At 39.3% G+C, this 24,934-nt stretch overlaps 1 protein-coding gene across 2 annotated transcripts in view; it reads right to left on the bottom strand.

Annotated features, from left to right (window-relative positions):
• Positions 1-24,934, bottom strand: part of ppm1h (protein phosphatase, Mg2+/Mn2+ dependent, 1H) — a 77,008-nt gene that overhangs the window by 41,692 nt on the left and 10,382 nt on the right. For both annotated transcript variants that reach the window (XM_088646680.1, XM_088646679.1), the window contains exon 2: positions 5,885-6,050. In XM_088646680.1, the coding sequence (XP_088502806.1) occupies positions 5,885-6,050 (166 nt within the window). The remainder of the gene's footprint in view (positions 1-5,884; positions 6,051-24,934) is intronic.

Below are 24,934 nucleotides of genomic sequence, written 5' to 3' on the forward strand. Positions count from 1 at the left end.
TTAAAGTATAGTGTCTCCGTCACTATACTGGGACATTAGGACCCACATTGACTGCAGGGTGAGCGCCCCCTGCTGGCCCCACTAACACCTCTTCCAGCAGCAACCTTAGCTTTCCCAGGAGTCTCCCATCCAGGTACTGACCAGGCTCACAGCTGCTGAGCTTCAGTGGGGCTGCCAGTTGTGAGGTGCAGGGTGATATAGCTGCTGGCATAGTGGAAATGGTGAAGTGGTGGCCTTGCTGTCCCATGGTGCTGGGCCTATGGGTTTAGTTTTGGATCTGGGCTGCTGTCGGTGTGGAATTTGCATATTTTCCCCATGTTTGCGCAAGTTGCCTCTGGGTGCTCTGGTCTCCCCAGTCTTAAAGACATGCTGGTAGGTTAATAGGTTTCCTGGGAAATCTGACCCTGGTGTGAGTATGTGTATTGGATTGTGCCCTGGTCAGGATAGGCTCTGGCTCCCCCGCAATCGTGTACTGCAGGAAGTGGTTAGAAAATGGTGAGAAAGAGTCTATCCAAGATAAATAAGGAGCAAGGTGGGACAAGTCCTTGGACAGCACAACCAGTCTTTTGCAGGGTGACCACCCACCCACAAAAAGCACTACTTTGAAAATAGAGGTGTGGGAATCCGAAAAGTCACAGTGCAGTTCAGGGTAGTTTTGAAAAAGGTTTTGTTTTAATGTTTAATGTTGCTTTATTAGCCCTATACAATTTCTCACATTAGGAATTCGTCTTTTCGCATACCCCAGCTTGCTCTCCATGAGACACAGACACACAGACAGGTAGAGAAGCTTGGGGTCAGAGCGCAGGGTCAGTCATTGTATGGCCTTGTTCAGGGGCCCAACGGAGTAGGAGATCTCTGCCGGCTGCGGGATTTGAACCGGCAACCTTCCAGCCACGGCCGCAGATCCTTAGCCACAGAGCCACCGCTCCGCTTGTTACGTGTTCTCTCAGAGATCAGCACTGAAACACGAGCACTTCAGAGTGCAGATTATAATCCATACAATTATGGCAACACATATTCAACCTTTTGTGTTGCCATAATTGTTGTATTAAGGACAAAGACAACATGTTATTTGAGCACAATATATGGCATATGTGGTATAGCAATATTTTTGAACCAGCACAAAATGTACATATATTAAGATATATTAAGGTGTGCAGCTTGTTTATCACACACCTTTAGCCTAACAAGTCCTTGCTCCCTGCCTTCTTAACATAAAGGAGCTATGAATTCTATAGAGGCAGAATATTTAGTAAACCTCACAATAAACAACTCTTTCATTAATTTTTCTTGTACTTCCCTGTGATGCCTGCGATTTAGGATTTTGACCCAAGAAAATAGGTTTGCAAAGAGTTTCCTACGGCTGACATTCATCCAGTTGGTGTTTTTTCCCCTAGACTTTCAAATTTGTTTTGCTTCCGAGAAACACAAACTATTGAAACACGTAAGGGAATGTTTTTTTTTTTTACTGAGAAGCCAAATAAATAAAAATAACAGAAAAAAACTGAAACATAAAACTGAACTGTCAGCAACTGTCGGGCAGGCCGATATTGACACTGAAAAGCATCTGAACCCACCATCAGCACTGCAGAAAATCAATGAATAGCTGAAGTGCTCCTGATTCTGCAAACATCAACAATCCCCAACACTCACTTGACTCACAGATGTGCAGCCTTTAAAAAATTAAAACCTTTAAATTATTTTTTTCTCTGCAATTAAATGCAGTGAAAGTGAAATTTGGAGAAATTCCTCAGACTGAAACACGATACAGTACCAATAGGTATCAGATCTATTGTAGATCTGCTTCTCCTTGTCCACATGATTGATCTAGACTCTGGAAATGTCTGTTAACTTCTCAAATATGCAGAATACTTAAAAAAAATGGAGCTAAACATACCGTAACTGTTGCGTGAGGTGCCAGGAGGTGCACAGTCTTTTATTATGTCCTAATCTTCTTGAATTTCCCTTGACTCTTGTTTTGCATGTGTTAATCGGGTATGTTGGGATCATCTGTGAAACTGATTAGTTTACAAACTATACCAGATGATTTAAGAAAAGCAGTGGTCCTAAGGCAAATTCGTGTGGCAGACCACTAATTAATCAGCCCATTTTCAACATTCACCCCTTATTTGCATTATGTTTTCGATTCACTAACATGTCTTCCTGTTTATATGCATTTTTGTTGTTGCCTTTTCAAGGAATTCTAACAACTTAAGATGCTTTTCTATATCTAGATATGGTGAAGCACATCTGCAGACAGACTACATTGATTTTTATTTTGACATAATGTATATCAAATTAGCACACATCGATAATAAATATGTCTTTAAGTTGGGTGGCACGGTGATGCAGTGGCTGGCATTTCTTCTTTGCATTGGCAGTGGCCTGGATTCAAATCCTGTAGTGCTGTCTGTGTGGAGTTTGTATGTTCTCCCTGTGTTCACGTGGGTTTCCTCCACCAGTTCAGAAACATACGTTATTGGCAGGTGAATTGGCTTCTGAGAAAACTGGCCCTAGTGTGAGTATGTGTCTGTGTCTACGTGCGTCCTGTGATGGACTGGCATCCCATCCAGGGTGTACCCTGCCCTGCACCTGTTGCTTGCTGGGATATACTCTGTGACCCTGTATTGGATACAGAGGTTAGAAAAAATGTTTGGTTGGATGTCATTAAGTTATCAGGGCCTCTATGTTATTTGAAGATAATTGGGGTTTCTTGGAAGGCTCCATCGCTAATAAGAGATGTACTTTTCCGAGCATCAATAATGACAGATTTCTACTATTAAATATTAGTTCAGTGTTTTGAAAAGTCCAGTATTGTCTAGAAATGCATTCAGGATTTATTGTTCTGACACTTCGATATCAAAACCAGAGAATCTTCACCTGACAGTCAGGAAAGGACAACATGTTGGTGCACCTGATGTTTCTGTAAATTTAGTAGAGCCCTCTAGACAAATAAATAAGTTAAATTATTCAGCACCCCACACCCCTATACAGTATATACAGTATAGGCGTAAGCACTGTTGTTTACCTGCAGCTCTGTTCCGAGCACCACATTTAGATGGCGACAAGAAAGATAAGTACTGCAAGTTTTTTCTTACGCAGAATGAAACAGAAGCCATGCTACAGGTATTATGTGGAAAAAAATAAAACCAGATTAGATGAGGCCATATTAGAATCCATCGTCAACCCCCCCCCAAGTCACTGTCGTGGTTAGCACCTGAAAAGATTACCGACACATGAAGAAAGGCGCAGTATGTGGTAACATCACACCATGACATGAATGATTGTTATGTTGGGGGCAGCACTGCATAATGAAGCTTAAAATTACTGGCATCAGAGCAGAGCTGGTAAACTAAATCTGGCACTCCAACTGCAATAGATGTGTATGGTTTGTTTCACTGCTCTATTTTTGCGAGTACAGAATAAGGGATTTGTGGGAATGTGGGTAACTCACTGTAAAAGTCAGTGCCGCACTGATTCCAATGTTTATAAAAACGCATACATTCTGATATTTTCTGTAGTGGGAGGCCTCCACCACAGAGAGAACACAGGTATACAAAACATCTTTAAAAATAAACTGTTATTTTTATGATGTGGCCTAGTTGGTACATAGCATTTTCCTGTCTTTTGCCTGTTTTTATTTTCTGGTGTTTGCCATTCCACAAATATTTATTAGAATGGAACTAATGTCCAGTAGTCTACTCTCATACAGGTGAAAGGCAGAAATGTAATGTATCGGATACAAATGGCATCCTTAGATTTATGTAATGGCATCCCTAAACTCACTTGAAATCCTTTGCCTTCAAAACTGTGCACAAAAAAAACATAAACAGATTTTCTGTGTTTCCTTTTTGTATGAGCTAACCTGGTGGCAAATAGATAAGTCTAACCAGAGTTCTGCTACAGTACCTTACTCGTTAAGCAAAGTCAAGACCCCAGATGTCCAAAAGTGGAAACTGGGAGCCCTGCTGTTGTATTCATGGCTTAAATGCACAAGCTGGGACTTCTGCAACAGAAGTCTCATCAAACCAACAGAACAAACTGCAGAAGTTAGTGCTCAGAACTCTTCCACATGGGTATACCCAAGGTCTCTGCAGGACGGACCCAAAATGTTAACATTCGAGATCACTAAAGAGGGAAGGAATTAAATCCCTAGCTTCTAGAATACAGCATAAGGTTTCATGCCTTTATACATCTGTGATAAAATGAAGATACACCACAGAAATTCCAAGATCATTTAAATGTCAAAGTAGAAACGTCAGGTAGAACCACCAGGGTTCTAGTAAAGCCCTGTTTTACCCCCACAGTGAGCAAGTAAGCAGTCTTACTTAGAACAATTTACAGACGTGGAAGAGCAGGTTTTGGTTAGTAACTCCCAGTCCTAGTTTTAAAGGCAGACCATTAGTCAAGGGAACATCCGACGAGATTTGTTTCTCTTCCTATTCTCATGGTGAACAAAATAAAAAAGTGCTCTTATGGATATGAATTGTGAATACTTTGTCCTTTTTGCATTACTGCCATTTCTTTTGAACAAGCCTACTTGGAACTCAGTAGCACCTTTAAAGTTGCTGGCTGTTTGGAATTTTGCAGCTTTGACACAGATACACATATATGTAGTAATTGGCAAGACACCTAGCTCATAACGGAGCAGGCACTGACATAGCTGGACATGGTAAAGCAGATCTGCAAGCACAAGGTGGGTTTTTATACGGTACTTGTTCAGAGAGTACAGTACATGGGGAAAAATAAGACAACTGATCATGTGTGATCTTCTTGAGCTTTATGAGCTTTATGAAGAAACAGACATTAATGTATTAGGTTGGACACAGGAAACTCACCCAGGCAGAAGAATAGCCTGGCAAGTTGAACAAGTTTGGAATATTCTGGAATGTTCACAGCTGCCTGATATGTGAGACATCCACAACTGTATGTATCCTCTGTGCTGTCCATTGCATGGAACCAAAAAATAATTACCAGTTACAAGAAACGAGAGGGGACTGTAAGAAAACACGTTTTAGTTTCAGTATGATTAGTTTCTCTGACAAACACTGGATCATAACTTTTTATTAGACCGAATTGTAGATACCTGTAGATACCAGATGTAGATGTAGGTACCAGTGTCATAGATACCCTAGAGAAAATTAAATTTGACTCAAGCTGATGCCATGAAACAGGAATTTCTGGATTGAGCCATCAGTGGCTGCATGATACTCAAATGCCCCAAAACAAAGCTAAAAACATACTATTTTATTCCACGTAATCCTTTAACTTCAATGCACAGTAGATATTGAAGATCATTTTGCTCAATAGCCTGTTAAACCTGAGAAGTGGGATGCCTCACAACATACATTCACACTCACACAATTGTTAGAGACACCAATTAACCAGCTACCAATTAACCAGGACTGGATCTGGTGAAAACCTACGCAGACTTAGAGAACATACAATTTCAATATACTGTAGATGCCATCCCAGTCCAAAATCAAACCCATGACCCAAGAGCTGTGAGGCAGTAGCACTAATCACTACCCCACTGCATGCCTTTTAACATCAATCCAATATATAGTTGAGGGTGAGCCAGAGCAGGTCGCAGACACAAACACACTCACACTAGGGCCAGTTTTCCCAGAAGCCAATTAATCTACCAGTATGTCTTTGGATTCTGGGAGGAAACCAGAGCATTCAGATGAGACCCACACAAACCAAGGGACAACATGCAAACTTCACACAGACAGCACCCGAGGCCTGGAATTGAACCCAGGGCCCCAGCAATGCCAACCACTGTGCAGTCACGTCATCCACAGCCTCTAACAAAATTGCACAGTAACAAACAAAAAAAGATCTAATGGAGATTCCACAGGTATGGCACTGGTAATGGACTCACTGTGTTCTCCTTCAGCTGCAAGCCCTCGCCGTTTGGCAGCGATGACCTTCTCTTTAACGTGGAGGTTTTATTTGGACTAGACAGGACCCCCGGCTTCTTTTTAACAACGACAACTTCACAGCAGGCCTGGTCTTCATTCAGCGTGCTCTTCCCTGCATTGATGACCCTGGAAAAAAAAAAAACATGAAAACCCTCAGCACTCAAATATGTATTCCCATGCCATACAACCCATTACTTGTGACATGACAAGAAACGACACCAAAAAATACGTCTCCTTTCAAGATAAAGCAAGAGAGCAAATACAATCTCCTCGAATGCCAACTGGAGTCCCAATTTCTCGGCCTGGTTATCAAATCTTGGCAACAAAATAAATTCATTGATTTTCTAGGCAAATTTTACTAATTTCGAATTAAGCACAACATCGTGAACTATGTGAAAGTACTGTAAGTCGCCATGTTGTCACAAAGCCCTGGTCTCTCCACGGGGGAGAGCAAGAGTTCCCATGAATTGTGACATGAAGCGGCCCTTCCTGCTCACTAGTCACTGCAATGAGTAATATAATAATCAGTGAATAATTGCAGTTTGTGCAGCAGTTATTTCACTGCAGAAATGTTCCAATGTGATCTGCGTGCAGAGTTAACAAGTAGTATTTTTCGGCAAAACCAAAGCAATATTTCTATTGGATTAAAAGGAATGTATTCACAAGCCTGGTTGTTTATAATGTAACAGGGCAACTTCTCACTGGACGTTGTGTTGCCTCGTTCTGAATCACAGAACATGGCGCTGAGCATAACTGGAAATCTCCTCTATTTCGTAAAGTTAATTATTTTATAAGATACTGTGTACATTAGACTTTTATTGTGGTTTGAAATGCACTCAATCAATGCTGACTCTTTTCAACCCCGAAATATAAAAATAGCATTGCAGTTCCCCTTTATTAACTTTAAGTGTAACTTTAATTATATCTTAATTGAAGAATGACTTGATTTATTTTTTAAAACTCTTCCAAGGATTTATGGACCATTAACTCAGCACTTCCACAAGCAAATACTGCACGTGAATATCCACATAAAACGTAATGCACTGTCATTGTGCCTAACAACAGTATTCTGAATGACTTCAGTTCATAATTGAATTCCTTTAAAAATGTAAGAAATTACATTTACTTGTAGTAAGTAAGGAAAAATGTTTCCTCTTGAGGGGAAGTCCAAAATGAATGATACAAAGAGGGCCCATTCATGTACACTGGCATTATCGTTAATTACAGAGCAATGAAGTCAAACTACCCACTTGCGGTAACTAGGAAACATTTTTACAGAGCTCCAGCAAGGGCAGTGACTTCATACCAAGGAAAATATGAAATATGGGGCAGATAGCTTATTGTTGTAGTGTACTGTAACCCATTCACCACATTAAAATGAAATATGTAAATTAAAAGACAGCAGCAATGAACTCCCATTGGGGTATACAAGCAAACAACCTACAGGTTTTTAAATAGAAATCCACACAGAGCAATTATCAAAAAAGCTATTTTAATTACTTGACTGAAAGGTATTGAAAGCTGTCGCCCACAGAGAGGGTCCAAATTATTCTCTGTTCTATTACTGTAGTAGCCTCAGGACTGAGAAGCATAGGGAATTAAATGCCCAGATTGTTGAAAGCAATGGCAGAGGAATTATTCCTCGTGCTATGAATTTCATCTTCAAAACTTTGTTAGAATTTGTGCACATTAAGTTAAATGAGTTTATTCCTTAGCAAATGCTGTTGTACATACAGCATTCAGGTGTTCCGAGCCCTAAGATAATTTACTGTACTCCTACAATTACTGGAAAGTCACTCTGTAGATTGTAGGTTGTAGATTGTTCTCATCTTGCAGTAATTTGGTCAGTAGAGCAACAGGGGTAATTAAAACGCTCTAAACGTATGCATATGGCTGAGAGGTGGCTTAGTAGCTGAAAGGAGAATGGTGTCCAAATTAATGGCCATCATGGACAACGTCTCCCATCCCCTCTATGGCATGCTTGTGAGAATGAACAGCATGTTCAGCAATAGGCTGATCCAACCACGGTGCGACAAGGAGCACTACAGGAGGTCATTCTTGCCTTCTGCCATAAGACTCTACAACTCATCCACTGTGTGTCTGCACATGGGCAACATTGACCTGTTTTTGGACTAAACATGAATTCTTGTTTTTGTGCAATACATGGTAGGGATTTTTGCAATATATTTAGAATGTGCAGTATATTTTTTGTGTACTATACATTCTGATTTGTTTTGTATCTTCTGTACTGGGAGCAATTCTGTATACTCAATTTTTACTGCACTTCGCACTGACTGTACTTACTATATAGTATTGTTTATTATTGTATCATTTCGTTACACTGTGCTGTATTGACTGTGCCAGGCTGCTGTGGCACTGCAATTTCCCTCACAGGATTAATAAAGTATCTATCTATAGTCTATGTGTCAGTGTCTTTGAATATTGGTGAATACTGGTATGCAGCCTCACAAGCTGTGTAAATAAAATTGCACTCTGAAGCTTAGATGACAATCTTCCACACTGCCTGGGGGAAATAGCGCCCTTTTCAGACCCACAACCTTTCTGCAACGCAGACGATAAAGCACAAGCTCTAGTAATACAATTGAATCACAGCACAGAGATGGAAAAACTGTGCCAAGCTGCCTCAGGGAAATAAATCATAAATAAAGACAACTAAAGCTTTAAGCATGAAGCAGATGAACACACAGCTAAACCAGAATGCTAAAAAGAAGGTTAAGACATGCAGGGATCCCATAAAATTTCACAGCAAACTCAAACGCATCCTTAATCAGTCTCAGAAGATCCCTCCACTGACACAGGTGTTACCAGCTTAGACCTAGCAGACAAACAGCAAAAGTGGAGATCAAGATTCTGTCCATGTTTTTCTGTACTGTGATACAGTATGAAATAACCATCTGGTATAAGGACTCTTTCTTTGCAACAAAAAGCTAAGATGTCCAGGCTCTTGACTATGTTTTCTAGGCTAGTGGGGTAGCCCCCTCTGAGCCCCTATGAGCGGGGCGCTTTACATTTTCAAACTGAAGAGCACGTTGGGGCTAGTTTTTAGCGTCTTGCATGAAGAATATCAACTCACAAATGTGTCAGACGTTCTCTTCAATGTAGACTTAACAAAATGAAGATGTATTTTATCCCACACTCAATCAAACAACTCAATCAATAATCACGCTCACAGTAAATGAGCAGTGATTTATGGGAACGTGCTAATAGAGGATTATGGGCCAAAGTGATTACATGGGCTTAGTAATCGTGGGGTGAGTAAATATACAGGGTTCTGATATAGTTGGTTGTATACTGTATATAGTATAGTTGAGTATATAGGGTGTGAAATTAATATGGGTATGGGTATTAATATTAATATGGGTAGATGTGTGGGTTATGTAATAAGAGGTTTACTTGTACTGTCTGTATGTTTCTGTGTATGCAAAACATACTGTAGCTGTTTGCGGCAAGACAAATTTCTGAGAAATCAGAAAACTACCATATCCTAAGAGACCTTTACCCAGATTAAGTTCAACTATCTTTCCAGTGGCTCAATTGTTTTTCGTCCTTCCTAGTGACCCGTTCACAAACACTGTAAAAGACTTGTCAATGTGAAATGAAAGACAAGGCCGAAGAATAAAAACAAAATATGCAACAGGCCAAGTCTTTGGGTCTTGGGAAAAAACACACAAGAGAAGAGTTACTAAGAAAGAGAGTTACTGAGTTTGAGGATACTGCTTCAACAAGTCTGAAGATGCAATCTGAAAATGAGCAAAGGAAAATGTCAACATTTGTGGCATAAAAATGCACCTACAAAACAAATAGTTGGGGAATATATCCAGACCTTGTTAAGTTTCACCTAGGTCTTTCCCCGTGAAGTTAAATTTTATACATTAAATATATCCACAAAAACAGCAAGAATTAAAATAGATCCTGCCATTTTAGGGAGTACCTGCAAGCCCTAAAGTCTGTTCAGCGCTGTCACAATTTCATCCTTTCCCTTAATTTGTTGGGTAAATACTAAATCCTGCACCTGATTGAAGTAAAATGATCTATTTAACTTCTAGCAAAAGCAAAATATTGCAAAAGTCTGTGTACTCCTGGAACTTTCCTGCAAGCTAAATCTTAAATTTCTCCAATAGCTTATTTTTGAGCCACAGACCTTTGTATTCTGAACTGAGTATCAAGGTCACATTTCTATGCCACATTGTGAATGATCTGCTTAAATGCAGACAGGGTGAATATGAGCATGAATTATTCTTCACCGGATCTCTTTATAAAGCTGTAGCACTCCATTTCAGGTAGTTCATTGGACAGTATTTAAAAGTGTGCAGCATCATCTTAAACACAAATAATATATATTGCGATTTCGAAGCCAAGTTATTTATCTCTGCCTGCTACGTAAGTAATACCATTTTGTTGCTGATGGGGTCAAAAAGCTCCTGTAATGCGTTTCAGTCTCACAGCTACAGACATAGAAGTAATGTGATTTCTCACAACAAATGATAGGACAATAATCCCTTCGAGTGATATTATCGCTTAATGTTTTTTAGATTTTCTTCACTGAAGAATCATAATCACTATCATACATTACCCAAAATAACACAGCTGAAAGGCAAGATCTCCACAGTTATAATTAGATGAGCCTTTTTTTTTGCTACAGTACAATCCGTATGGAGGGGATTCTGTTTCCAAAAATAAGCACATAAGCATAAAAACCGGTTATTACAGACAGGAGGACCGTTTGGCTGTTTTTTGAAAGACGCTACTGTTTTGGTCTCAGCAAATGGATGACAGGACAGCTTGTTCCATACTCCCACAGGCCTTTGTGTAAAGATGTGTCCCCTGCTTTCAGTTTAAGATGCACTTCCACACAGTTTATACTTGTGTCCTCTGGACTATGATGCTCTGTTGATCATAAAGGTCATGAATTGTTTTGAGGAAAATTAAATCAGTTATCTTCATAGTCGTCTAACACTATGATGCACTGTATCAACATAAACAGTATGTTGTTTCTATTTGCTCAATGTTTTTTTAATGTTTGTAGCTCATGTTTCTTCTACTGTACATGTAGCACTCTGCATGTCTAGACTGTAGTCTTGAATTTTGTCAAAGTCCTTTCATTTGCAGCTTTTGTTTGCTAATCCTATTTTAGTATAAACTGCAAACTTGACTCGCCTTCTGTTACTGATATAAATAAGGCAGAGCTGTGATCCTAACACAGGGACGTTTACCCTAATTTGAGAATTTACCACTTATCTGTGTCTTGTCTGTTTTCTATCCATTAGCAAGTTATTAATCCAAATACATATATTATCCTAGATGCCTACAGCTATCTAGAATAGAATATCCATATAGAATGAATCTTCAATGTGGAACATCATCAAAAGAATTAATTAAAACAGTTAATATATCATATTATTTATGGTACTCCATATCTATCATTGCTGTTGTTTCTCCAAAACACTAACAAGGTAGTTTAGTAAGGCCTACAGTACTTTTTAAGAATCCTGCTGCCATTCAGATAATCCTCTACTAAAAATTAACATTTATGATTTCTTGGTCCATATCTGTGGTGCTTTTTCTAGATGGGCACTACATGAAGCACTTTTCCAGTCAATGGTTGCTAGCCCTATCTTAATTGACCGCTGGGAGAGTTTTGCTAATGGCATATGGATAACATCTCCTGTGCTCTTAAGAAGAATTGGCAGAAAATCACTGGGCCTTGTAGATGTTTCTTAAATTTTAGTATCTGGAATACTCCTGCTTCTTCTAAGATTCTGTTACGTAATTCAAAACATTATTTTCTTAGCCTAGGGCACGCTACTGACATCTTACTTAGTAAACACCTCAGTGAAATCTTAAAAGGACCTTAGCCACCTCTCTTTTATCTTCTAGTTTCTTTTCTCTCTCTTGCCCATTCAAATACCTAAAAACAGGAGAATGATTACAAACAATGGTTACATTTGGCCCCTCTAGGCTGGCAGTAATTAGTTAAATAATCCAAGGATCTCATCTAGACCTCAACCACATGGCTGGGTAGTTTGTTCTATATAAGCGACTGAAGGAGTTACATATTTTTTCACAAAGAAAACCGCAGACCTTAGAGGTTTCACTGCTGAGTGGCAAACCGCAGAAATCCTGGCCAATTCAAGACCATTCCAATATCAAAAGTGCTTGGCCCACTGTCACAGCTAGAATACATAGCCAGACCCAAACCTGCTGTCTAGGAGAGAACTATCAATTATTGAGCCATTTCACTAGGAATAACAACACCCAGGAATTAGGTGTACTGAAACGATTATGGAGTGTTTAGTCACAATTTGGCTTAACCCAACTGGCTGTGGGCTGACCTCCTGTCCGTGGAGGCTGGGACCCCCCTGTGGACAGAGGAGTGACCAAGGGGCAGCTGCAGGGGTGGAGATTAAGTAGTGGGGTGCAAAAAGACGATGTGAGGGAGAAAAGGGGTTCACGTACAGTGTTTATAGTGTTTTAGGAGAGGAAATGACATCAGCGGTGATTGTAAATTACTGACAGCTAAGTCTGATTGAACTCCCGAAAGTCTGTTATAAACTCCATTCAAAAAGACACAGGACTTAACCTCTCCCCGTGCAGCACCCAATATGCAAGCTCTAATCTTACAAGTACAAGCAAAAATGCAGTTATTCTTGTGTTTGTGAGCCTTGTTAAATAAAAGAGCCAGTTACTTTTACTTTACTAAGTGTAAAACATTTGTTATCATTTTCAAGAACTGTAACAACAAGTAATTTTATAATTTTATCATGTACAAATATCTTTAAGCTGGGGGAAAAAATCAAGGAAAATGCACAGCTTTTATTTAGTCACTTGAGAATTGTGTTAATTCAAACAGATAAATCGATAGCTGATAATTTTACCTACCAAATTGTCTCTAATAAACTATACTCTTGGTTATTAACCGTACTAATGTAACAGAAGTAAGAAGTGTTCACAGTACTATTTCCTTTACCTTTGTAGCTGCCTTGAAAGGAATAATGAACAGTGGCTCTGTTCTGCACCATTCACAGTGAAGGTTTCTATGCGACACTGCAAAGGTGAGGCTTAAACACACCATCCTCCCTTTTGTAATGTCCCTATTTTACACAATGTCAGCCCTTTAGTGCCTGCTGGGAACTCCACAGCAACTGGAGAAGCTACAACAAGTGAAAGCTTAAAGATACCTGGGAAGTCAATGATGTTTGTGGCAGGACAGTGAGGGTGCCGTAAACATCACTGAAAGCAGCTACAGTATGTATATTGCATTGTGATCAATTGAAAATGATTTACAATTTTAAGTGCTGCACCCAGCAGAATTTTCTAAATTGGCTTTTTTGCTTTACAGCCCCTAGTGAACAGCAAAGGATAGGATCAACAGCTGATAGTAGATGGAACAGCGATATACTCTTCTAAGCAACACGAGTTGCAGGGCTGGCTCTGTCAGGCCAGTAGTTTAGAGATTTCTACTTTTCCCTACAGATGTGTGATCATGAGATATGCTTCATACAGTAGCTACATACTGTAGCATCAATAAAGGGTACTTTAGATCAGGCTGATGTTAGTTCAATTAAAAAATCCTCTGGGTACTAAAAAGGACCTGCATGTGTGTAAAGGTTGTAAAAACTACAGAACATGTCCTGATGGATTAGGCTCTTCATCCAAAACAAATCCATTCAGTTTTAGCATTCCCCTGAGCTTACAAAAATTCTATGCCCACTTCCTAGAATTTCCTAGAATGCGTGAATTGTTCTGATTGTCCTGAGATCACCCCCAGGTGTTTCAGGTTAAGTTCCTTTTTTAGAGAGACAAAAGTGTTACAGTACATCTCCAGCACACTGACGCCAGACTGTTGATTCGAAAGTTTAAATCAGCCTGCAAAAAAAAAAGGCTTAAGTTTTGCTATGAAAACGATCGCTTGATCGCAAACGTCAACAGTTGCGGTGCTGGATGTCCTGGAAACGACAGAAGAATTGCTTTTTTTCACAACACTGTAAACAATTTCAATAAGCTGTAGCAGAGAAGTCTACCACAGCTATGGAAAAAAGTGTTCGGGGAGGGAGGGCTTGAATGCAATGACAGCCGCCAGGTCTAGATAATGCGTTTTTTGTTTCTTTCTACTTACTGTGCAGCTGAAATCGTTTTAAGGAAGTGAATCAATCAATAATGGAAAACGTGCCAAGAACAGTCAGCAGTCTCAAAATGCATTTTCAAAATATTCTGCGCACCTTTCTAAATTGTACAAGCCCTGGAGTGTTCTATAAATAGGAAATGTGTGTGTATATATATATAAGGGACATCACCATCTTCCATTTTTAAAAAAGGAATATAAGAACTTTTTTTTTTATTCCTGAATTTGCTCTTGCAAAGTTTTCGTGATCTCGCCCGAGATCCGGCTTACTCTTACCAATTAGAATTCTGTGGATTCATTTTGGAAGTCATTCCTTTAAGTGAAATCGAAGGGTTTACAGTACATATGCAATTTTGCCATTATTTCCCATTAATTGTGATGCCCCACTCAAAATCACACAGTTGTTAAGTCACTTTCTTGCAGTTATGCCACGATTGCTGTGTCTGTACTTATTATGTAATTAAGAACCCCCGCAGAAATCCAAAATGCTATATTCTGTATGAGTAACACATAATGATGATTTATAAACAGCTGAATACTATAATTCTCAATTTTTCTTCTACCTCAAAGCCAAACTAATATTAATAACACAGCTGCCTTTATAGTCCTTCACCTGCTTTAACTATACTGTTGGGGTACTTTTTTCATTCTTTATTCATTTGTGCTATATTGTAAAAAAAGGGGCCGCCCTTTGGATGAGATGTCCACTAAAAAGGGGATTTTAATGACTATGGGGGAGTCTCATGAGTCATAAAAATGGTCATTAAAAATCCCAAGGTGTAACATGAAAGGAGTAGGGGAGTTACCCCAATGTCCTGGCCAAATTTCCCCCTGGCCTTTACCAATTATGGCCTCCTAATAATGCCCATCTCTGAACTGGCTTCATCACTCTGTTCTCCTCCCCACTGATAGCTGGTGTGTGGTAAGAGTACTGCCGGACTACTACATTATCATCATCATCATCATCATCATCATCATTATTATTATTGAAAAGCTGATGCTTTCTGAGCACCTGAAGTTGGACAGAATCCATAAAAGTTACTTATTACTAAAAACTTTGGGGCGTGCAATATTTTCTAAACTCTTACTCTTCTGTCACCAACATCATCTTTCAGCATGTCAAGGTCTGTCTTCACACCACAAAGTTATACATCATGCAGTAATGAATATCCGTTGTGAATGTTTCTCAGTAAAACAACATATTGCTGTTAACCGTGTATGTGCAAAAATGTTTGCTTCCGCAAAAGCCTTCTACTATCATCCAGATTACGACTGGATAAAACCATAACAAGCAAGGAAAAACATTTGCACAAAATGGCAGAATTATTATCTCAATGTTTATTGTTCTTCAGCATTACTGATTACTTACATTTTCTGCTCTATTGCACTAGGCCTACTCTGTAATGAAACCAAAGTTATAAGACATTTCAGTGTTTAACAGAGGATGCCGGCTACTATCCACATACTACTTCGCTTTAACCAATCGAAAATAAACCAGAATAAAGAAATAATTGGGAACATTGGTATAAAAAAGACTGGGATTACAAGGCAATAAGCTCACAAATCTTTCTGTGCATCCTTTGTGAGTCATACTGAAGGCTCTCTCTACTGAAAGAGCAAAAGCAATTGGGCACATCTCTGTGCACTGTTCACGGGCTTGTTCTGAGATCCGTTTAAAAATAGATTCAGCAGAAAAGACGCGATATATTTAGATAAGGCTAGTGAGATATATACAGTACTAGATAAGGCTAGGGCACATGGCCAACCACACACAGTCCTGAGTGTCACACAGTTCTACTGAATTCCAGTGGATATTAAAAAAAATGTATATTAATGCAAACTATGTCGAAAGAGATCCCTAATCTTGAAGAAAATCTCTTGCATTTACCACACATCAAGAGAGGGAATAAGTCACAGCACATCTAAGCAAAGTAACAGGTTTGGAGCCTGCTAGCCCAAAGCAAACAAAGTCTAAAAGGAAAAAACACGTTTTTTGGGTGGGTTGGATGTCACATAGAATTGGCAGCTACAAAGGTTAAGTCAGAAAAATATCTCCAGGTCCTCAAGTACAATTCTAACTATACGCACTACAGAGGAAGAAGACATAAATGAAAGAGGGTGATTGCAGCATCTTGCAGGTGGTTGTGATCCTTTAATTGAACATTGTCATTTTCAGTGCCTAATTTGTTAAACAAGATCCTGGAGATCATCAATAGTCATCATTAGTGAATGATATTATTCAGCCCTAAAGTGTTTATTTAGCTTTCTCCAAAATGCTAGATGCGGATAAATTCAGCTTGGTCCAAACATATTCTACAGCCTTTTTTCAGCTCTTTTCTTTTTATATCTGGAGCACAGGATGTTACATGGTCTCCACTCTTTAGCTAGACCAGGGAACCTACATTTTAACATGTGCAGCAGCCATGGGCGCTTGGTTTGATGAACATCAAATTGTTCAGTGGTCCAAACAGTTGGAAACGCCCGAGTTTCATTTCCCAGATCCATATCCTCTCACGTGATAAATTGCCTGACACATCTCAGTCCTCTATCTTCAACCAGAACCCTGTCATTAGTCACAACCACATCAATAGCAGAGCTCACACCTGCCTACTTCTGGGAAATTTCTTCATGTCTCACTTGTTTCACAAAGGTTCAGATTCATTGTTTGATAGTTTTACTCAAATAAGACTTGTAGATTATTTGAGATATTTGATTGCCTTTTGGCCATTGGTTATGGGAAAGGTTTGAAAATGAAAAGGTTTTCAAATTCACTATTAAAAATGGCTAATCTAAACCAGGGGTGTCACAGTAGTTAGCACTGGTGTCTCGCAGTAGTAGGGTCTTGGGTTCAGTTCCAGACCTGCGGGTGTTGTCTGTGTGGAGTTTGTATGTTCTCCCTCATGTTCACCTGGGTGTCTTCCAGGTGCTCCATTTCCTCCCACAGTCCAGGGGCATCCTGGGAGATTAAGTGGCTTCTGGGAAAATCGGCACTGATGTGAGTGCATGTCTATTTGTAACTGCCCTGTGATTGGTAATGCGAAAGCTGCCTTGTGGCCACTGCTTGCTGGAATAGACTCCAGCTCCCCCATGACCCTGAACTGGGAGAAGGGGTTAGAAAATGGATGGGTGGATAATCTACACCAGCTGCATTTCAAGGCTTTTTTAAATGCAGAGAAAAAAATTGGGCTTTTGGCCTCTGGCTCAGATCAAGTGTTCAATTTTTCATGTCACAAGAAGGTGCCGGAGCACTGATAGTCTAAAATCGAGAGGGGCTGAAGCTCGGCTCCAGGTTGTTGATCAAGCACAAGTCATGTTCATTTGCAACACTGTCTATCCTCACCCACAGGGTGAATCCACATACAGAACCTCCATTGTACAACAAGCATGTACTGTAATTGTTCTATTGACACTGGTAGTTGTGAAATAAAGAAGTGAGTAGCTGTTTGTGGCAAAAGGCTTAAATGGAGGGGATTCGAATGCTGAAGCTTGAGTAGCCTTGTTTTACACCGTCTTAAGGATATAAGAGAGAATAAATTTAAAGAAGATCATTTGGCTAATCTTGCTTATTACCAGTGCCAGTAAGCACTTTAGGATCTACTTCATGAGCCCAAAAAGTGCTAAATCTTCCTATGGAAACCCTTCACAACTGTGAATATTCTGACTTCAAGAACTTGAATTTGAAGAAGTAATCATCTCAGCAGAAATTCCTCCTCTGAAGCTATTTAAATCTGCAATAAAACCTGAAGTTCAACAGCGTAATCACCACTTAGTACACCACCTTCATAAAATCCATAGCATTGTGCTGTAGTGGTGAAATCGTGGATATTGAGTTTTATATATTATTTTATTCATCAGAAATGCTCACATTTCCTTCAATTTTACACGCGAATGAGCCTGAGGTTGTATGAGGCTAAAAGTTCCCTGGAACAAATAAGAGCAAAAACTGCAAAAAAAAAATCATGCCACCCACCTTTAGTTAAAAAGGTACTGTACAGGTAATTCAGTTTTTTTTGGGGGGGAAATGTTCACTGTAATAAAATGTATACAGTAAGAGCTAATGTAAATATGCAACCCAACATGCATTGCAATTTGTCTAGATTTTTCTCAAGAAGAGCTACCAGTAGCTGGCAAAGCACATGATGAATGGTTTAAACTGATGTCTTTGTAACCCATTCAATTCATGGGCTAGTCACTTCACAAACTTTCACTTACGGTAACAAGCAGAAATGTGCTGCAAACAAGCTGAGTGCAGGCACATATCGCACTGTATTTTACTTTATTTTCACTGCCTTTTCTCTTTTAATAAAGTTATTCTTGATCAATTTGAGGAAAACTATGTTTCAATGTGCAAGATGGGTAGGTGATTCTATGAACACGTCACACTCCATCACCATACTAAGCACACTGGAGAATGAAGACTCTGTGTATTTCTTCTTTTCTTACTGTTCTAGTTTCTCTGTAAAAACCAGTCACCAGCATTGCTCTGTTGTACTGTTTTCCCCCACATTTTCACAGGATTTGACTTTAGTAAATTAGACTGCTGTCCATGTTCTCATATTTTGAGGTACATATACTGTACCATGCTCTTGTACACAGAGAAAAGAAAAACATATTTTTTTCTTGGAATGCACTGTAATGCATGAAGTTTCTGCTTTTATTAAAATGGTTAATTCTTTTTTGAAAGACATCTGAATGCTGAATTGTGAATATTTAACTTACAAGAGTTTTCTAAGCTATTTTCTGCTAACAGTTGCCCTAGCAAAACAAGACATCCTCTGCAAGTATCGATCATTTTGTAAAAACCAGCACTAGTGTTCTCTACGGTTATAAGAAATACCACTTTGGATGAAAAAAAACAAGTTACCAATCTTAAATTTGTATGAATCAGAATCTTCAAAAACCTGATCAGAATCATTCAAGGTAACCTATAAAGACAGTATGAAATACTTTAGTAGTTAATCCATCCCATTAACTAATTATATCAATTATAAGTGCCTCATTATCAGGTGAGTCATAATTCTTTACAAATCTATCCTTGGTAGCAATTTAGATAGAAAGATAGATAGATAGAAATAGAAGTCTCATTTATAAATGCTACTACAATCAGCTTCACCCTATGAAATCCCTTGGACATAAACTTGAATCTGGCCGGAGGAATACTGGCCCCTTTAAACCTGCCTTCAAGCAAAGCCAGCCATCGTACAGTACTGCACTAACTGTTCCAAGGTCAATAGTACTTGTGAGGCTAATTAATAACAGAAAAGTAATCCCAGAACACTTTTTCCACAATTCATTTCTTAAATCCACTTAAGTATAGTACTTTTGAAAAGCCTACTTTCAAAGCGAAAAATTTTTCAATCTTAAATTGAGTCATTTGAAGTCAGAATGTATCTTATGATTCCACTTTTAAGAATAATTAATGCCCTCTCGTTTAGAGCATCTCGTCATGCAGAAGTTCATGCCTTAACTCTTCAAAAGCGTTCCAACGTAATCGAATGAAATAAAAGCAAATGTATGTTCTATTTTCCCCTCTGTTTAGACTTTGCTCTTCCTTGTCTCATTGTCACTCATATTATCAATAAATCATTAAGGTCTGGAATTGGTCCTTAAGTGTGTCGTTATTATTCATGATTCATAAAAAACAGAATCTGGATTGCAGTCTGCTCAGTAATGATCAAATTATATATAACACTCTGGGCAGCACAGTGACACAGTGGTTTGTTTTGCTGCCACACATCGCTGGTACCCTAAGTTTAATTCTGTACTTTGTGTACTGTCTGTGTGGAGTTTGTATGTTCTCCCCATGTTTGTGTGGGTTTCCTCCAGGTGCTCTACTTTCTTCTCACCATCCAAAGACATACCGGTAAGTTAATCCTCTTCTCGGGAAACTGGTCATGATGTGAGTGTGTAAGTCAGCCAGCAGCCAGCAGCCATATCACTCTGCAACCCACTGAAGCTCAGCAGGCGTGAGCCTGGTCAGTACCTGGATGGGAGACCTCCTGGGAAAAACTAAGGTTGCTGCTGGAAGAGGTGTTAGTGGGGCCAGCAGGGAGCACTCACCCTGGGGTCCATGTAGGTCCTAATGCCCCAGTATAGCGACGGGGACACTATACCGTAAACAGGCACCGTCCTTCGGATGAGACGTAAAACCGAGGTCCTGACTCTTAGTAGTCATTAAAAATCCCAGGGCGTTTCTCGAAAAAGAGTAGGGGTGTAACCCCGGTGTCCTGGCCAAATTTCCCATTGGCCCTTACCAATCATGGCCTCCTAATAAATCCCATCTATGAATTGGCTTCATTACTCTGCTCTCCTCCCCACTGACAGCTGGTGTGTGGGGAGCGTTCTGGCGCACTATGGCTGCCATCGCATTATCCAGGTAGATGCTGCACATTGGTGGTGGTGGAGGGGAGTCCCCATTACCTGTAAAGCGCTTTGAGTGGAGCGTCCAGAAAAGCGCTATATAAGTGTAAGCAATTATTATTATTAAGTGTTTTTAGTGTATCCTGCGATGGACTGGTATCCCATCCAGAGTGTAACCCATCATGTGCCCGTTGCTTGCTGGGACAGGCTCCGGCTTCTCCTTGACCCTTAATTGGTTGAAACAATTAGAAAATGGATGGATATAACTCTCCAAAACAAGTTCTGGAAAGGAGGGCGGTTTCTTCAGTTATAAACCTATTTACTTGCAAATAAGCTGTGTGAGCCACACAGTGCAGAATTCTTCAGAAGAAACTGCTCTTATTGGGGCTGAAATGATCTAGCAGTCCACAGATGTGCCACATCTTGGAAAACAAAGTCTCACCAGAGAGCTCCAATGCGTTCTGTAAAAAAATCACAAATTGTCTACTTTGATTTTCTGCATGGGAATAAACACAGAATAGGATGCCAGCATGGAAGACAAAGATGTTCTCCTGAAAATAGAGCCTTATATTAGACTCCAGATACAACACAATGAAGGCAAAACTGAAAGTAAGCCCTGTCTACTGTCTACTAAGAACTCTGAAGGAGTGGCCAGGGAGCTGAACTCTCTGTCTCTCTGTTCCTGGAGACAGGACATGGTGAGGGCAAGACACCTTCAACTCTTTTTCTGAAGACAATAAGTAATGGGACCAGTGAGCCATGAGCCAGTTAACCCAAAGATCCCTGCATATCTTCCTGCATTAACTGCATTATTTGATAATCTAGCCTTGTAACTGTAAATACTGAATGCTGCGTATTTACATTGCAAACAAAGCTTTCCCACTTTTTTTCGGTTCAATGAGCTTTTATTAGTAATTGCCCTGGATCCAGAGTACTGTTGTTTCAAACACAACACTCTGGATCCAGGGTCTCCGTTCCTGAAGGGCCTGTGGTTTTCTTTTGGTTGTTCCAACTCAAGTAGCACGTTACACAGTTAACCTGAATTTTTACTAAGCTGGACAACTGTAGGATTTTTCATGAGCCTACAGTACTCAAAATGTTAATGTCATAAAAGTTAGTTACCTGTACAACACCTTGGGGCTATCTTCGAAGTATCACAATTATGCAGTTGATTAAACAAGTAGATTATTTAACTGAGAGCTCGGGAGGTACATAAATCCAGAAGTCACTAGGCCCTCCAGGAATTAAATTAAGAGAGGCTGGAAAGATTGAGCAATCCTGACTCAAACACACTTTACAACAGAAGCTCCCAATTCCTGTCCTTGTAACTGCTGCAGCTGCTGGGTTTTATTCCAAATGGACTCTCTGTTGCTTAATCAAACTGATAATAAATGTCGCTAGACTTTTTTCAGATTATCCCTTCTTTGTACAAAGTTGCATCTTAAAGTGACTCATGAATTTTAATGCCAATGAAAATCTCTGCCTCTTCCAAAAAGATCTGACTGGTTCGATTAAACGATGAAAAGCTTAGCTGAAAATTGCAGGCGGTGGGGTCAGGAGGAACTGGACTGGTAAGCTTAGATTTAGGGGAAAAAAAGGTTTTGCCATCTCCAGAAACAGACACTCGTACGATCACAAATCCTGTCAGTCTCACTAGACTGAGAAAGAAGCACTTGTAGTTACATGTTACATTTTTTATATTCTTTGCCTGTGTTATCCTGCCAGACCCATGAATTATTTTGTATATTTGAATTAAATTTAAAATTTTATGTAAAGGGATGCAGAAACTCTATTTTTGGTCCTGTAGGTCTAGTGGACTAAAGTGGTCCAGCTCAGCTCTTAGCTCCCCACAAACTATTGATTTATTCGGACCAATTGAACAACTCAGCATAAGATGCTGGTAATACAGAGAATTCTCTAAACACTGCAGGACTACAGTCTGGATAACCAGGTAAAAGGACTAAAGTATGAGGAGAAGAAAATGTAATTTCCTTCCATAGTGTATAAGATCACTTTATTGCCCATATACAACTTCTTGCATTAGGAATTCGTCTTTTCACATACCCCAGTTTGCTCTCCATGAGACACACAGACAGGGAGAGAAACTGGGGGTCAGAGCGCAGGGTCAGCCATTTATGCGGCGCCCCTGGAGCAGCTGGGGTTAAGGGCCTTGCTCAGGGGCCCAACGGAGTAGGATTCCTCTGCCGGCTGCAGGATATGAACCGGCAACCTTCCAGCCACAGGCGCAGATCCTTAGCCACAGAGCCACCACACCACCCCAAACATTACTGATATAAATGTATAAATGATCACAATGCAATTACAATCCAGTACATTATTAATATTCGATGGAAAAACAGAGAAATACATCGGTTAAATCATCTACAGAGGCTGGAAGGAAAACCCACAAAGCAGGAGTAACTCTGTGGTAACTCAGACATCCTACAATCAATATTTAATGAAGCCAGTGATTTTGTTGACAATGTAAATAATACAGAGGTAATAAAGAAAATACCACAACAGTTACATTGTCTTTTCCTGGAAATCCACTGTTACAGAACATGTTCACTATTAGATGATTTAGATATCTGGACTCCAATCCAATAAAAAAACACTTCCATTAGTGCACACTCTGTACCTCAAAACTGTTCATGTGTTTTCATGTGTAATTTTAATGGTACAGAACACCAGGGACACATCGACCTAGACCAGTAACAAATGCTGATTTGATCCTGATCAAAAGTACAGAACACATTGTAAAATAACAGTTACGTTAAAAGGATCTTTCATTAAAATGCAGGCTTTGTAGCATCATTAAACTGATTCTACACATCTACAGTACATTGTGACGCACTATTCTATGAAAGACAGTATTTCATATCTGGAAAATTTCTGAAAATTCACCTTTGACATTCAACACTATCTTCAAGTATTTCAAAATATTTTGAGTAATCAAGGACTTGTGACATAAATATAAACAGGTGGTAGCTACATTTGCTGATTTTTTTTGGTGACACATGAAAAGCTTTAACTCATATTTCAGTCTTCATTGCGTTTTCCCTTAGATTCTGCTTTTTGGGTTTAAAAAGTTAACATTTATCCTTTATAATACAGGACCCACCCTCAGACGGCCATGATCACACTGACCTCTCTGTCTTTGTTAAGAAACCCTTCTTTGAGAACTCCAATAGCAGAAAGGAAACACTAGATATACAGTATACACGTATGACAGTATCATTACACTATCCTGATAGGTTCATACAGAAAACAGTCACTTTGCTGCATTTAACATACCAATCACAAACCGAACAATAGATTTGTTGTAGAAGTTTTTCTGGGCCACATTCTAAAACACCTCACAGATGGTAGCTATTGAAAATGAAAATGAAGAGGGTGGGAGTGGTTGCCAACGATTAGCTGAGCTTTCCTTTGAACTGCAATATAATACAGCTCTTTAATCTGTTTCTGTTGTCCGCTAATTATTTTACTAGTAGGATTTACAATTCTGTCCAATTTCCCTTTACTCGTAATGCTCAGACTGCCTTACCATGATACTAAAATTAAGGAGCTTTCTACCAACATTCTATAAACACAAAATGTTTTTACTCACCCCAAACCCTTTCAGCATCCTGATCAGAAATATATGCTGACTAGACTTCTTTTAAATGCTTTTGGTATTCTCTGCAAAGCTTAAAAGTTCATCTACAGTATTACTGTTCCTAGGTAACTGAAACACTGAGCAACCTCCTGAGGCTGAGTAATAAGGGAGAGAGGTTGAAAATTTAGAGGTTGTTGTCGAAGCACACAACAGTTGCCTCCAAAGTGAAAGTGTTAAATGCTAAACAAAATGCTAAAAAGTGGCCTTTAAGTGGCTCAAAGAGCTTAATAAATGAATTACTGAAAATACAAGTAAAAATAATGCCCATCTAGGCATAGTATTAGAAGAGATAGAATACTACAGGGGAGGTTATTCCTTCCTTTTTACAGTAATAGAGGAAGAAAAGTAAATCTCACTGATAAAAAATGGAAACTTTTATACAATGAGAAGGAAAAGTCCGATGTATTAAATAGCAATTTCATTCATTCTTTCTCACCAAGATAGAATCTCACTATATACCTCAGGCTGCAGAAAGGCAAGGTTCCCTCTTGCATTATAATCGCAAAGAAGAGCAAAAAATGTTAAACAAACTAGAAGCATAAATCTATATGGCTTGATGATATCCAGTTATACTCAAAGAACCAAGAAATGGATGTTATTCATTAACCATTAGAAAGACTCCTCTAGCAGTTCTCTGGGTAACACCCAGTGACTGGAAAATTGGTAATGGAGTGTTTAGCTACAGACAAAACTGGAGACAAAACTGAGATCAATAAGCCTTACTGTTATTACACAAACAGCAATGGACGGAATAATTAGTATGACATTAGAAATATGACTAATTATTATTTTGTACAGTTTGGATTTTTTTTCAAAATCTTGCACGTTCACAGAAAAATAAAAATGTTA

This window comes from Lepisosteus platostomus, chromosome 9, assembly GCF_059453375.1.
Source record: "Lepisosteus platostomus isolate fLepPlt1 chromosome 9, fLepPlt1.hap1, whole genome shotgun sequence".
Lineage (NCBI taxonomy): Eukaryota > Metazoa > Chordata > Actinopteri > Semionotiformes > Lepisosteidae > Lepisosteus > Lepisosteus platostomus.